Here is a 14,577-nt window from a genome sequence, read left to right on the forward strand (position 1 = left end):
AGACCAATCCCTATTATAGAATATTATCTAATGTTTATAGAAGCTTGAATCTGACACTTCATTCTGATATAATTTGAAATTTTAAATGTAGAGATACCTACTGTCACTTGAAATTTCAAGTTTTGAAGTCCAAGTTTTAGAGATACATAACTAACCCAAGTATTTGACTTACGGATGGCAAACAGTTAAAAAAAAATCATCAGGGTTCATTTGCATGATCAACAGTGCTTCAACATGCAGATCAAAGGAGCCATGGATCAAACCACCAACCTTCTGATAGGTAGAAAATACAAGTCTAATATACTCCATTTATATTTTGTGTGTATATATGAAGATATCTAAATAATGTTCTCCTTACAAATTGGTATAGAGCCTGAAAGTCCAGTCTGAGCCCATTCCAAATTTGGACTTCAGTCTGGGTCAAAGCACTAGACCAATCAGACAGATCAATTTGATGAACTTTGATGAAAACATCTTGAAATAATTAGGAGAGAAACATGGATTTCCGTGGAGAAAATGGACATTTCCAGGTGATAAGTGATAAGTCAACCAGTTTTGTTTTCAAAGGTCTGATAACGCATCACGTACTGCTGTAGCTTGCTCCCAGATACATACAGCGTCCACGCTATCTGACAGGGAAGAGGAACTGTCAGGTTTTCATCCTCTTCGGGAATTGTCCGTGACCTTTCCTATGCAAATCACAGAATGCTTCCCGTTGGAGGCAGATGTTTGGAAACTGGGTGGAGCTTGATGCTTGAAGAACTGGATCTGTGTTGCTAGGATGTAAATTACCCCAAATCACTGTGATGCAAAAACAAAAACTGAGCCAGGATCAACACTCAGGTTGTCAAAGAGTTTTAAATGAGTGGAGATGATGTGCGCACGTGTGTGTGTGCGATGCTGACAGAGCCACGGTAGCCCTCTGCTGCTGCAATGGGCTAACAGCCCTTGCATTGATCCAAGGAGACACTCAGCCCTCTAACCTGCTGAGTGCTCAGTTCCAGTGAACAATGGAGTTCAGAGCACGTCGATACACTATCCTATTGAGTGCTCTCCGTTTAGCAGCAAGATTGATGAGGTTAAGGCTCCCAACCGGGGAGCCAAATGGTGTCAAAACCAAGGTGTTGCTTTGGACAACCAATCCTTCACAGCTCTACCACACCGACAGGCTCTGGTTAGTGGCTAATATGCTATCCCTAACCAGGGAATACATTTAAACAGTCACAAGGTTTCTGAAAGGGAATGCAAATTGTTTCGGATGTTGTTGAAGCTGTTAAAATGCAGATGAGAATATGAGGGTAGGATAGATGGCGCTTTCTTGCCTGGAATGCACTGTAAAATCCCCAAGACACAAAATGATGTACAAGCGGATTTATTACTGTAGGTCCCTATAAATCTAAGGTTGGCCTGAACTCCAGGGAGAGGTTAATGGATTACAAAGGGATGTGGTATCAAGCCTCAGAGAAGTTTATACACCTCATCAATATGTGAAATGCTATTGATCATTTAGACTATGATAAATTAAATTCATACACTCGATAACGTATGGCAATAAGAATGCCTTGTGTAGGTGGAAAAATGCTTTTTTTTGAGCCCATCCACAGAAAACTACACATTGAGAAAATAAACTGTGGCAGTGATTTGATCTGTGATGTCAGCGCTTAGAAGGCCACATATTCATCAGCAGCCTGAGCTGTACATTTAAAGGAAATGAAGGTTCACTGAATTGTTTCCAAAGATTGCCTAAAAGTTTACTACAGATAGATATGACAATAAGCTAAAATGACTTTAGGAAACACAACAACTCAACTCAACAACTGACATTCATACACAGCTAAAAAAAAATAAAACAAATGCTGTAAAATCCAGTCCGGCTTCATCCGTTTGAAATATGGCGCCAAGTAGAAGCAGTGAGTCCAATACTTTTCTGCTGTGAAAGTGATAGATATCGGATTGCCTTCAATTAAAGGGGAACTCCACGAAAGTCTGTAAAGGAGTACTTCTGCAAATGTGCAAGAAAGGAAGGAAAGGTTTTATAAAATCTTTGAAGCTCCAGAGGAAGCAGCATGAAATGTGATGATAGCACAGCAAGTCAAGTCTACATTAGCCACTACTTACACACTCTTAATGCCAGCTATGGTGTCTGCTGATGATTTGCAGTGTAGGTAATGTAGGCACCAGGTTTTGACAAGGAATAACAACATATGGAAAACCTCTTGGTTTAATCTGACAGCGTAAAGCTGAGCGCGCAGATCTGCTAAAATAAACCTTTATGGTTTTAGATAACAGAACTCGCCTCCTCCGGTGTTACCTCAGGTCATCCCTGGCATTTTGTGGCCCGTTTTTGCTCTGATCTTGAAATCCTCTCAAGACTTACTGTGTGGTAACAAACTCTGCGGTCATCATGCAGCAACCTCCAGGACTGAAAAAAAGGGCCAAAATCTGCAGTTCCTTGAGTCTGGCTCCAAAAGTGAGTCAAGCCATGTGTTAAAATGCCCAACTTAACAGCGGAAATAAAACTGCTTGCATCCAGATCCAAAAATATTTTCTCTACAGCAAATTTCCTCCATCATGACAACTGTACATGGGGTCATTTTTCATAACAAGTTTTAAAGTTACAGGCGTGGCCACTTTGACTGACACGTGGATGGACTTTCACTGCTGCAGACTTCTTTGTCGTGTTTGTGCTCTTTTTATAACCTCTGATTACAAAAACCCATGATGGTGGTGGCAATAATAAAAAACAAAAACAAAAAAAGGGGGGCTTTAAAAAACAATGAGCATCATCACAGTGGGTTTTTCCATCTTTCACATACAGCCTAGTCTCGGAAAAAGGAAATTAGACTTTTTGTAGAACACCCAGACCATTAAGAATAATCAAAATTTACTGTTATCAATATATTGCCAAACTGGTTGCAATATTAGTTTATATTGTTAGAAAGGGGATTCTGAAACCCTTGACCTCCAGGTGGGGGGACATGCCATACCACCCACAATGGAGGGCTGGTTTTGGCCAGTAGTGGTGGTGAACTCAATCGACCCCTCTGAACTGGGCTCTGAACTTTTCTGCACCGTTTGATGTCAACGAGATTGGGCAAGTATCAATATAGGTGGTTGGAGTGCTTTGCTGTTTGTTTTTACAATGTGTATAATAAGTTAAAGGATTTTCTGCTTTTTATATTTATTGGCTGTGTGTTTGGTAAGTAAGTAAATAAAGTTTTTGACTAAAAAATGATAGCAAAATAAAAGTGTCATATTCACTGAATTGAAAACTGAGTAATAAACCAGGGCACACAATACTGAAAACCATAGGAAAGGCACTAATGACTCATCTGTAGAAATAAACAAACCTTCACCTATTTAATGTATAGCCGCGTCCACTCATTTCTGGAGAGAAAGCTGAAAAAAAAAGTCCCTGCTATGTCATGCTTTCTGAAAATTAACTAGAGTAGAGGAATATGTACTTACAGTATACATGCTTGACTGGTGCTGGAGTTACAAACAGATTACAGCTGGTTATGAAAGGAAACCACACCCCAAAAGAAAAAAAAGAAAGTCTAAAAAACTGATATACAGAGATTCTGGTGTGGCTAAAAGTCTCAAAATATTTCAAATCAAACAGAAAAAAAATCATGGATATAAGAAAAACATACAAAAATAATTGCTACCTGATCTGCAACTGAACATATTAATCCATTTAATCTCCCAGACTATTAAAAGCAGCAAAAATTGAAGACCTAAAGGGCAAGTTCTGTGTAACTTGAGCTTGATAACAATTTTGCAATAAGTATAATCTATAATTGTACAGTTGCTTTTTAATACTAAAGTGCAGCGAAGTGTGTTCTGCGTGCACTGATGGTTTTAAAATAAATATAGGAGATTCTTGTTGAGATAAATCAAATTTATTACAGTTAGAACTGCAGTGAAGACAGTGTTTATTCAGTAAGTTACAGGGAAAGGACCCGTCACTGAAACTACAGTGGTTCTGAGGCATACTGAGTACACGTACACACAAAAGGAAACAAAACAAAACAACCTTAACTGCAATGTTTCCTGTTAAGGTTAAGCTTAATGTCAATTCAAATCACTAAACATACAATCTGCAGGCCAGGACAGGATCTCAGAAATGTGCAGTGTCCCCTCCACCTTTTCTGTGTCCCAATGGAGGCCATGTGTTGGAAGTGGAAATGGCACAAGCTGATATCCCTTCTTCTCACTCATGGACTCTTCTTGTTAGCTAGAGACGGAGTGAGTAATTCAATAAGTCAAGTATTCATTTATTACTTTCCTTTTCAATCATGGGGCAATTTTCTTTTACTTCCCCCATCCACCTCCACACTGAGAAAGAAAAAGTGATACGAGTTCTGCAACTTCCATCTGTGGCAGCGCTCGTTGTCTTACTGCAGCTTAATTACAAAATATTGGTGCCGTTTTCTGTAAAGATTACTCACTGTAGGAGGCCCTACATAATTTGGACCGGAGGGTTTGTCACAGAAAATAATACAATGCAACTGGGCTTTCTGTATTAGATTTCCGCTTTTAGCCTCCTTGACATTTCAAGCTGCATGAACTAATACATCTGTTATTTGTTGATCATTTGATTATTAACATACTTCACAAACCAAATCAGCGGCCCTGCTGGAGACACAGATACAGCTCAGCAGACAGCCTTCGGTTTTTCTCCCGCAAACACGGCTCGCAAAGATGCACAATTCAGCCCACAGTGAAAAACGAAAGTGGGGGGAGAGAGAGAGAGGGAGAGAGAAAAAAAACATTTATCTTCCCCTCCTTTGAGCGTATGAGCACTCTGACACCGGCATGGAACAAAGCCCGTCATCACATTCTAATCTCGAATTTCAGGGGTTTTATTTCACCCAAATGCCACCCTGCTGGCCTTGTAAATTATTGACAGACTGACACCAATGCGAAAGGACACATAAAAGAGGCTAAAAGCTCCGGCCCTGGAAGAGCTTGTCCTCTCCTATTCCCATCAACAGTGAGACAAACTCTGCTAATGCTCCACTGGAACCTCACGGTAACACCGAGACTCAAGCATCACCTTATGATTCCTGACCCGCAGATGCGCTGTACAGCAGACATATTGTGTGCGGCGCTGCCTCTTTGGTCTGAGTCTTAGTACAATCACAAGGACACCGAGGCAAAGCTGAGGATTATCTGATCAAATCATGGAAATTAAAGGCAGTAAGTCACACATGGTTAGTACTGCACAAAGGCTGATAAAAGTCATTCTGATTTGACTGCTGCTTGTCACTTGTCCTTTCAAAGAAACATCACAACATAGTGCTTGGCTCGGGATACAGTCATTTAGTTTGAAGAAAAGTAAAATGTGGTAACCTGTGTGTCATCACACAGGTCTGGCTCTTCTTATACTTGCACTCCTACTCCTCCTTCTGCTCAACGTTATGATGTGACAAAAGCAAGTGGAAACTCACAAAAAAAAGAAAGAAAGCAAGAAAAACCTGTATGTGAGAGCAGCGAGAAACAAAGCTATCAGCAGGGACGAGAGGTGGTCTTCTGAAGTGTTTTTGTACTCTTATGTTGGTCTAATCGACTTCGCTCTCGTTGCTGGCACCTTCGGGCCGCCTCAGTTTGTCTACCTGTTCATTAATCTGTCCGTCCCCACCTCGCCGGTCCTCTGTCTGCATGCTTAGACCACCCTCCTCCTCCTCCTCTTCTTCTTCTTCTTCTTCTACATGGCTGACATCATCTTCATCTTCATCTTTCCTCTCCTCCTCTCCCTGCACCTCCATGCGAACCTGGTCGAGGGGCAGCGCTGTGCCCAGGCCCACGGTGCAAATATCTCCATTGATACCATGGGCTCCATCGGGCCCTCCCAGTGCATCCTGGGGGCTGTGGAGTCCATTTTTGACGGGGGAGGAGGTGGTGGACTCGTTGCTGAGAGGGGAGATGTCACTGCTGCTGTTGGTGTGGCTAATGGACGGTGTGCTAGATGCTGCAGGTGGCTTCAGGGGGATCTGCCATGAGGGGATCTTAGGAACAGAGGGAGTGGAGGGGAACTGTTTCCTGTAAAGGGTGACAGACAACAGTGTTGAACAGAATTAGGCCTGATTGCAACTTCATCACAAACCTCGCTGTGATCAAAAGACGTGAAAAGAGCTTTCCCACGATGTAAACAACCATATTTGGACATAATATGACCACAAAACCATGTATAACTTTCCAACCAAGCTCACGTCTCAACACTTTTTTGCATTTTAGCATGCAGCCGCACACTAACCACCCTATGTAATTCTCATAATTACAACAGAGAAAATGTTTTTTTCTCTTCCCCCCGAAACAGCCAGATGTTCATCACACCTGGTAAAGATGCTCTAAGATTTTTTAATTACACCCACTGCAGCTTTTAAGATCAAAAAGACAATGTTGAATGGGTTTCAGCACTTCTTGGTGCTTAAAAAAACAGTTTGGAGACGTTTTGGATCATTTGAACAGGAAAGGAACAAGTTTGGAGACAGATGGTGATACGGAGCCTTTATTTTGTAATTCAATCCTTTGCCAGAAAACTCATTGTGACAGTCAGGATGAAGTCAAGAAAGCAAATGACAAAGGGATTATTACTGATTAGAATGTATGAGGGGAAGAAAACAAGCTCAACTACACAGTACTGAGGCAATTTTCGTCCTCGCAGGTTTTCTGATGTACACTCTTACTTCAGGCTTCATTATAGACACTAATACATAATCATGCATGCTAATGGGCCTGACTGAGCTGGGCTGCGGCTGACTAGATTGCGGAACAAAGCTGAAAAGAAAGAGGGGACGTCTATCACCACGCTCACAGAAAAGGCCTTGCACATTTTTTTATTATTAACCATCACACTATAGGTACATCTAGACTTTGCAGTTAAGTAATTTTCAAAGTTTATAGCATTGCACAGTCTGTCCAACAGAGTAGCTCCAAGTCTATTGTTTATAATGCTGTCAGTGCTGAATGCAGCAGAGTGACATCACAGCTGACAAGACTGCGCTGCAGAGTGAAGCAACATCCTCTCAGTACTGGTAGCCGACTAGTTTTCAAATGACCTTGCTAAAGCATTATAATCATCAACTCTTTTCACAAAAAAGCAATATGAGCCATCGTATCGATATTATCAGAATGGTTTTACTCTGTATCAGTATAAATGTTGGCCTAAAAAGTCGGGTTCCATCTGGATTAGGAGATTTTCTCAGTTTTTACAATCTTATTTACTTTGTAAAAAATGAATATGATTTTTTTTATGAAGCTGCATCAGATCAACTGGAGTATATTAATGGTCACCTTTGTTACTAACACCAGTTGATGCCTGATGTATGTTAACTGGCCCACCCAAGACACAAAATGTTATAATAAAGACTGATGTGATTATCGTGTGTTCTCTTGTTTTCTTATGTATTAGTACACAAACCTTCAGGTAATCTAAAGTAGTTTAGAACAAAGGTGTGAGTTCCAATTTTTTGTCTTAAAGAAAACAAACAAAAAAAATACTGCACAAGCCCATCAGGTTAGAACGCCACCTTGAAGCAGGCTCTCCAGTTTTTCTGTCACTGAACTGTGAAATCATCCCCTAGGGTCAGTCTGTCAGGGGTCTAATACAAGGTCATGAAGTGTCTGGGGGAGCACGCCTGGCGTGTTGTTCTGGCATAGAAACACAGATCTTGCATGTATCCCAAATGTGCAGCAGCGTTTGGGAGCAGTCAACTGCTGCTCAACGTGACAAACTTGTAGTAGATATCAGCTAAATTTACACCAGGCAGGTTTTAAAATTAAAAAGGTGTTAAAATTTTAGTTTTGGTAAGAGCTTTTGATGAGTGTGCAATGATTGCAAAAGAGCTTTATAGTTGCACGCTTTCTGAGAGTGTAAACTCAGACCTCCAGGGACAAAATATGGACTTTGAGTTTCGGTCCACTAACATTAACAACCGTATCTCACAGCCTTACTCAGCAAACAGGCTTTAGTGATGTGATGACAACAGATCACTGTTCACTGAATGTAAATTTGTCAAGGTATGTTTAATAGTCACCAAATAACTGTCACGCTCAAAGTTAATGTACAACATCTGCAAATATGATACAATTGCTGCTAGGTGTTGCATTAGAAATACACATTTAAAAATATATATTATAATGTGTCAGTAGCTTCTATTAACTCTACACAAACCAAAACAAGTTTCAATGAAATGAAATAACCAGGTGCAGGTGTAAACTTAAGGTGTTGGATAGGCAGTTTAAATTTGATTTAATGTGTGGTGTAAAAGACGCCATCTAGGGCTGGGTATCGTCACTGATTTCTAGAATCGATTCGATTCCGATTCACAAGGTCCCGAAACGATTCGATTCAATTCGATTTGTATCTGGGAAATTTTGCCTCAGACAGTCAGAAATATTCTAATTAAGATCAGTACATTTACATATTTTTGTATCTATAAAAAGGAAGCTGACACTCGCAAGACTTTATAAAAGGTGTGAGCATCACAGCAGAAGCCTTTGTGTCAAAGTAGCTGAAGATAAAACACAGAAAAACATGAAGGTGATTTTCCTGGCCTGGGATTTTATAAAAATACTCTGCAGTACATCAAAAACGAAAGAAAACCATTAATCAACATATGAACATTACCTCTGAAGTTACAGCGGTTTTAGTAGAGACACGGCGTTTTGCATTTTGCATAATTTTAAAAAGTTTCAATTTGTTCAGTAGCCCATTGAACAGCAGAAATTAGGTTTTCTTTTTGGAAGTAAGTAAAAGGGAAAAAAAACAGCGGCCGACAGCGCTGCAAATAACGGTAGATTTGAGCGTAACAAGCAAGCGAATAATACAGAAAACAGATTTTTAGACAGGAAACTGTTCTTGAAGTACAGAGAGAGCAAGAGAGAGAGAGCTGTGCATGACGTGTGATTTTATCATGTTGGAAGCAAAACAGCAAAAGTCAGAGGGAATCCATGACGATGTTTATGTGAAGCGTAGTTTGGATCTTCTTTTGCTGCTGGTTCGGTCAATATTGTTTGGAGAGAGATCAAACTAACAGCTTTAGAATCAGCGCAAAAAGGGCGTAAACACAAAGCGCGGACCCGCCGAAACATCAGAATCAGCGAGCTGTCGGCTTTCAGCCCCAACCGTGAGAAAGGCGACATCTCACTGATTCTGATCCGTCGGTGGGTCCGAGCTTTGTGTTTACATTTATGTGCAGAATCCGTGTTCCTGCTCTTATTCACTGTTTTAGCTGTTTGGTGGTTGTTGAAATTTTGTGAGGTTTCACCTGAGATTCTGGCATTTAGGGAAAAATAAATTTATATTAAAAAATCGATTCAGGATTTTAATGAATCGATATCACGTTATCTGAGCCAGAATCGATTTTAATCGATAAATCGATCATCAAAACCCACCCCTAGTGCTGTCAAAAATCACATCTGAATAAGAGCTACCACATGCTAACAAATGAGTTGTTTTATGAATCAAATTGCATATCATGCTGATGGTGCTTTGTCCCAGTTTTACACTGTCACACAGTTCAAATGGACTGCATTAAGGAACTCAAATGTGCAAAAAAACACCAAGTCCTAAGCCTTTCAATGCACACACACACACGCGCACACCTGGCCTGTTTCATGTGACAGGGGTCGGGATAACTTTGTTACCTGCTGAGCAGTAAGCCCTTCAAAGAGATGATCTCAGCCTTCAGCTCTCCTACTGTTTGGCTGTCCAGGATGCGGCTCGTTGAGGACGAGGCCTGTAGGAAAAATACAAGTGAAACACGCACAACTGTCAAAAACACACACACGAGCACTGTTCAGGGTTTCAGCACAATTGAGCTTTCTGTAGGACTTTCAACAGCTCCTCTATGATTGATTTCAACGATATGAGTTAATAAAAAAGGTTCTTTAAAAAAAAAAAAAAAAAAAAAAAAAAAAAAGGCCGGCTGGTAAACAAACATGGTAGATGCAAATGCTAAAAGCCACATGTTTGTGTGTAGTCAGGTCATCCGTCACCATAACAACCTCACAACTGCCTACTGCCGGCGATGACAAAAAAGGACAAACAATCTCACTGTATCCACCTTTATGGCGTCAGAAAGTCCAGTGAGTGTGAATCATGCTGTTTTTACATAATTTTCCATACTATCTAGAAAAGATTAGGCCAGTGTGTTGTGTTTTGGATAATGACTATCTTGAACAATAGCCACATTCATGGAGGCAGACCAAAGCTTAGCAGTTTGTTTTGTCCTTTTTGTCTTTTATCAAAGGCGTGTGTAGCCATACACGGGCATTGGTGCAGCATGAAATGTTAAAGGGTATAATGGAAAAGTATTTGAATGGCAAATTGCTGCTGAAAATCTGTCTCTGCAGCAATTTTTTTTAAGGAACAAGCTGGACTTTGACTGAGACAGCTGTAAAATAGGGAGTTTTGATAAAGGCCTGGAATGATAAAACTACTAACTGAACAACAAACATGGAAATGAGGAAGAACCTGCAGGCCCTGCCTGCTTGCACCTGAAACCGATGTTTTCAGTGGGTTATGCATGTTAAAAAAAAAGAAAAAAGGAAAAAAAGTGAGTCTTCAGAAGGCATCAAATAATGATTTACAAGGCAGGAGCGGGAAAACAAAACAAAAACATTTGTTACACAGAAGTCCATAAATTTTTACACTGCCCTTCAAAACTATTCAAATAAAGCTACCTGAAAAGGAAATGTCATTCTTTGGAAGAACTGCGCACAGATGTACGTAGCCTGCGGCGAGACTCGATTATCTAACCATGAAAATGTTTTGCAAGGTGTTAAGTAGATAACTGCTAACCATTCTTAGTCTAGTCCTGCACACAAAATACAAACATGCGTGAGGATAAACTGGCAAGACCAGAGGGAGTAGAAGGAGCAGACAAGGGAAAAAGTGGGATAAAAGAAAAGTAAAAACTGTAATTAAGACTCTCCTGACTCACCAGAGGAAGCTTGTTAGGAAGCGTGGACCCCCTATCGAGGGGAGAGGGATAACTTGGACTCTTTCGCTTGTAATTAAATCTAAGAGAAATTAATTGAATCACATCTGAAAGGGATCAGACTCATTTACAGTGGATGGAAGGAGGCAGAGGAGGAGAAGTGAAGGGAGACAGAAAAGGAGGCGAGTGGGAAAGAGGGGTTTTTTTGGGGGGGGGGGGGGGGGGGGGGGGGCTCTTATCGCTCCTAAACCTTGCTGATAAGGAGTCGTGTTTTAGAGGTGGTGCATTGGAGGCCTGCTGAAGACACTCTTATTACAGCCGTCACCTCATTAGAACCATCTTAATCCCTCGCCTCCCCAAGGCACCCGTATAATAAGGCTGAATTCTGCTTCTCTCTCATTTTATGATGGGAAAAAAATTAATTGCTGTGTAGGCTGAGCTAAAAGATTTCCAAGGCGCAGAATCAACTGAAGAAAAAGGGCCGATTACTCCGAATAAGTGAATTGTAATGATTTCTATATACTTATGTCACATAACATTAGAAAAGAAGGCTTTAGAGCAGACTTGTTAACCACCAGCTACATACATAATATGCATTATCTACAGAGCAGCGCCATATAATATCTCACATCAAGGCTTGTCACACAACACTAACTCTGACATATGTCTTATTAAGTCTGAAGAAACCTAATTAAATGTTGGGCCAGGGCTGGATTTCAGCTCTGAGATACATTATGTCAGTATATATATATATACACACACACACACATTGTGTAAGAATCGTGTGTTAAGTGCACTGGGTGTTTGGATGGAGGCTGAGTGGTGGGGGTATCAGTGACTGCAGAGAATTGAAGTACGCCTCGCTTTAAAAGCCCCACCTGAAGTGCTGACACATGTCCAATAGACCGCACGACTGTGTCAGTTGTGATGTTTTAACAAACTGCTGATCAAAATATTTAACCGCTGCAATTTCTCAGCAGCTTTGATTACAAAAGCATCTTTTAAGAGACACTTCCAGCTCTTTCCAGCCATTACAGTGCAGAATCCGACCTGTGCGCTATTATACACCACGGCAGCCGTGGGTTTTTTTGCCTATGTTATTCATTTTTAAATGTACTTTGATATATGTTGCTTTTGTTGAAATGCTTTTCTTATGCAAATGCATGCGTCCTTGTGTTTTGTTTTGAACTGTATACACTTATATACCATATTTACATATATATTTTGAGATTCGGATACTGACTCCTCTGTCACTATAAAGAGATGCATCCAAAAGTAGATTTTGGTTCCTAGTATGGGGACATGGATTGGATACCTCTAGGTAAATAATTCATATTTTAATTTTTTTTCAGTTCACTTCATCAACACAAATACATGATTTGCTAAACTACTACCATAGCCTTGTATTCAGAGCTCCATTTCTAGAGTTTTGCTTTGTATGCTAAAACAAATCTTCAGAGCTATGCCTGTGCATCCCCTCCCCCCTCATGTTTGACTTTTACTGCACTTCCTGGTGTACAGGTGCAGGGCTCTGTGTGGCCTAAGGACTGGAGAACATAATTCTCCACTTGGCTCTTTAAATCGCAAAGAGCATAAAAACAAACAACCAAAAAACAAATAAACCCAGCAACCAAAACCCAAATAACGCAAAGTCAATCTAGCAGGGAGGTGCCACCTATTAAATTATCAACCGCCTCTGTGCTGGATGGATGCGGTTTCTTTTACTGTGTAAATACTGCTCAAAGTAAAGATTTCCTCTAACTGGTTTAAAAGCCGTGTAACTAATGTGTCTCGGGTGGATGCGTGCGTGTGATGGGGTCTGCTGGTTAACTAAGTGCTTCAGGAAAAAGAGGGGGAAAAAAGAAAAATATATATTACAAGCAAAGAAAAAAAAAAGACCAAATCTAGCAGCACCCAAGGATGGCAGCGCATCTGGCTAAATGAAGATAAATGCCTGTGGACCATTAGCAACAAGATAAGATCTTTAACAAGCCTTGTTTAAGAGTGTCTGAAGGCAAATTAATTCACAGTTATTCCGCCGGCAGACAGTGTGTTTTCTTGTAACACATGTATATTTATGATGGAATTAGCTTCAAAAGGAACTCCCCAGAGGAGTGTTTTTGAGTGGAAACACTGGTACAGTGCAATTGATTTCACTCTATTTATGCACTTTCCTACTGGCAGTTCGTCTTACGCAAGCCAAAGAGACGGTTTCTAATCTTCTATGTAGTATCCACTAATAAAGAGAGCCATCAGTGAGTTGAGACAGCAGGGCAAACACAGTTAACAGGCAGATTTGTAATGATAATAGAGCAGAAATAGACTTGGCTGTTTAACATCAGGGATGAATCATCCTGAGGCAAATCTATGCTTAACAGCAGAAGTAGAATAGAACAGCATGTCTTTACAGGATCATTTTAACGGAGAGAAAAGTGAAAAAGAGGGAAACTGTCCCAGGCTTTCAAGCCTGGAAATGTGCAGAATCAGCCTATGTTGTGTGTGTGTGTGTGCGAGAGTATTTAAACTCACTTCCATAATGAGGTCCCCAGTTTAGGGACAGTAGACGCGCTCCGCAATTGAGCGGTTTCAGACTACGAGAAATGTTTACTTAGCAGCTGAGGAAACAGAAGTCTCCATGTGTTTTGGGTTAAAGGCACATTTCCGCGTTGAGAGGTATAATTGCTAAGCGTGGCGCGCTTTGAGCAGTGTGGTGAAGCAAACCCTGAAAGCCACAAACGGTGAATGATAAGTAGCTCCCCAGCTCCAACATGTGTTTCTCATCAAAAATGCCGGACCTGAAAACAATTTTCCAATTTCCCCCCGCGGCCTGAGACAACAGAGGGGCCTCGTGCCGACTCGCAGGGAAAATTTAAGATCAACACTATAACTATAAAGCAGAGTTTATGATTTGTTTAATGGGTGTTTTGATGGGAAATATACTTTTTATACACTACTGCTGTCCAACAAGGCACTCATAGCAAATGAAGGGGACACTTTTTAATCCAATCTGTGATTTAGAGATAAATAAAATAAATAACACTGCTTTGTGCCGGAAGAAACTCATTGTTTAAACGGGGCCTCCTGTACGCTATCTTAGATAGTTCTGTTTCAGCTCAGCGTGGGATCAAATCAGATCACAGGTCCCATCATACATGCTGATTTAGTCCATCAATGTGTTCGTTCTACGCTACACAGAGACAATGTGCAGCTCAGATCCTGAAAGAACAAAAAAAGAGCTCTGAGTCTTCAGTTTTTGATGAACCCCGTCCAGGGAAGTTATCCATATTTTTCCTCCTTGTTTGTGCCGAAGCAGATGTGTCCACATATGTTTTCCTGCCATATCCAGATGCTTCAGTTACACACCCATGTGCTTAACAAGCTGTGGACATAAAACATTGTCTAAGATTGTCTCTTCCAAGGCAATTTTTAGAGCCCAGAGATCATAAAGCAATTTATGAGCGCCGTTATAAAAAGCAAGCAACATTTCATCCCTGCACATAAGTTTTAGAACAATCACTCAGTCCGATTCTCCTAAACACTTACAATTCTGAGGAGATTATGGACAGCGACTATAAAAATCAAGGCAAAGAGGAACGATATGGTTAAAGATTATGGTCCCATGATGAGC

The 14,577-nt window shown here is 40.7% G+C and overlaps 1 protein-coding gene across 1 annotated transcript in view; it reads right to left on the reverse strand.

The window, feature by feature from the left end:
• Nucleotides 1–3,889: 3,889 nt before the first annotated feature.
• Nucleotides 3,890–14,577, reverse strand: part of pex14 (peroxisomal biogenesis factor 14) — a 45,286-nt gene continuing 34,598 nt past the window's right edge. The window contains exons 8-9 of the mRNA XM_086277554.1: nt 9,655–9,746; nt 3,890–6,045 (exon numbers count right to left, since the gene is read on the reverse strand). Of these exons, the coding sequence (XP_086133680.1) occupies nt 5,565–6,045; nt 9,655–9,746 (573 nt within the window). The 3' untranslated portion in view covers nt 3,890–5,564. The remainder of the gene's footprint in view (nt 6,046–9,654; nt 9,747–14,577) is intronic.

Source organism: Aulonocara sp. 'chitande type north' Nkhata Bay, linkage group LG20 (genome assembly GCF_057382095.1).
Source record: "Aulonocara sp. 'chitande type north' Nkhata Bay isolate Kocher_YH1m ecotype deep benthic linkage group LG20, A_spYH_male_GT1.1, whole genome shotgun sequence".
Lineage (NCBI taxonomy): Eukaryota > Metazoa > Chordata > Actinopteri > Cichliformes > Cichlidae > Aulonocara > Aulonocara sp. 'chitande type north' Nkhata Bay.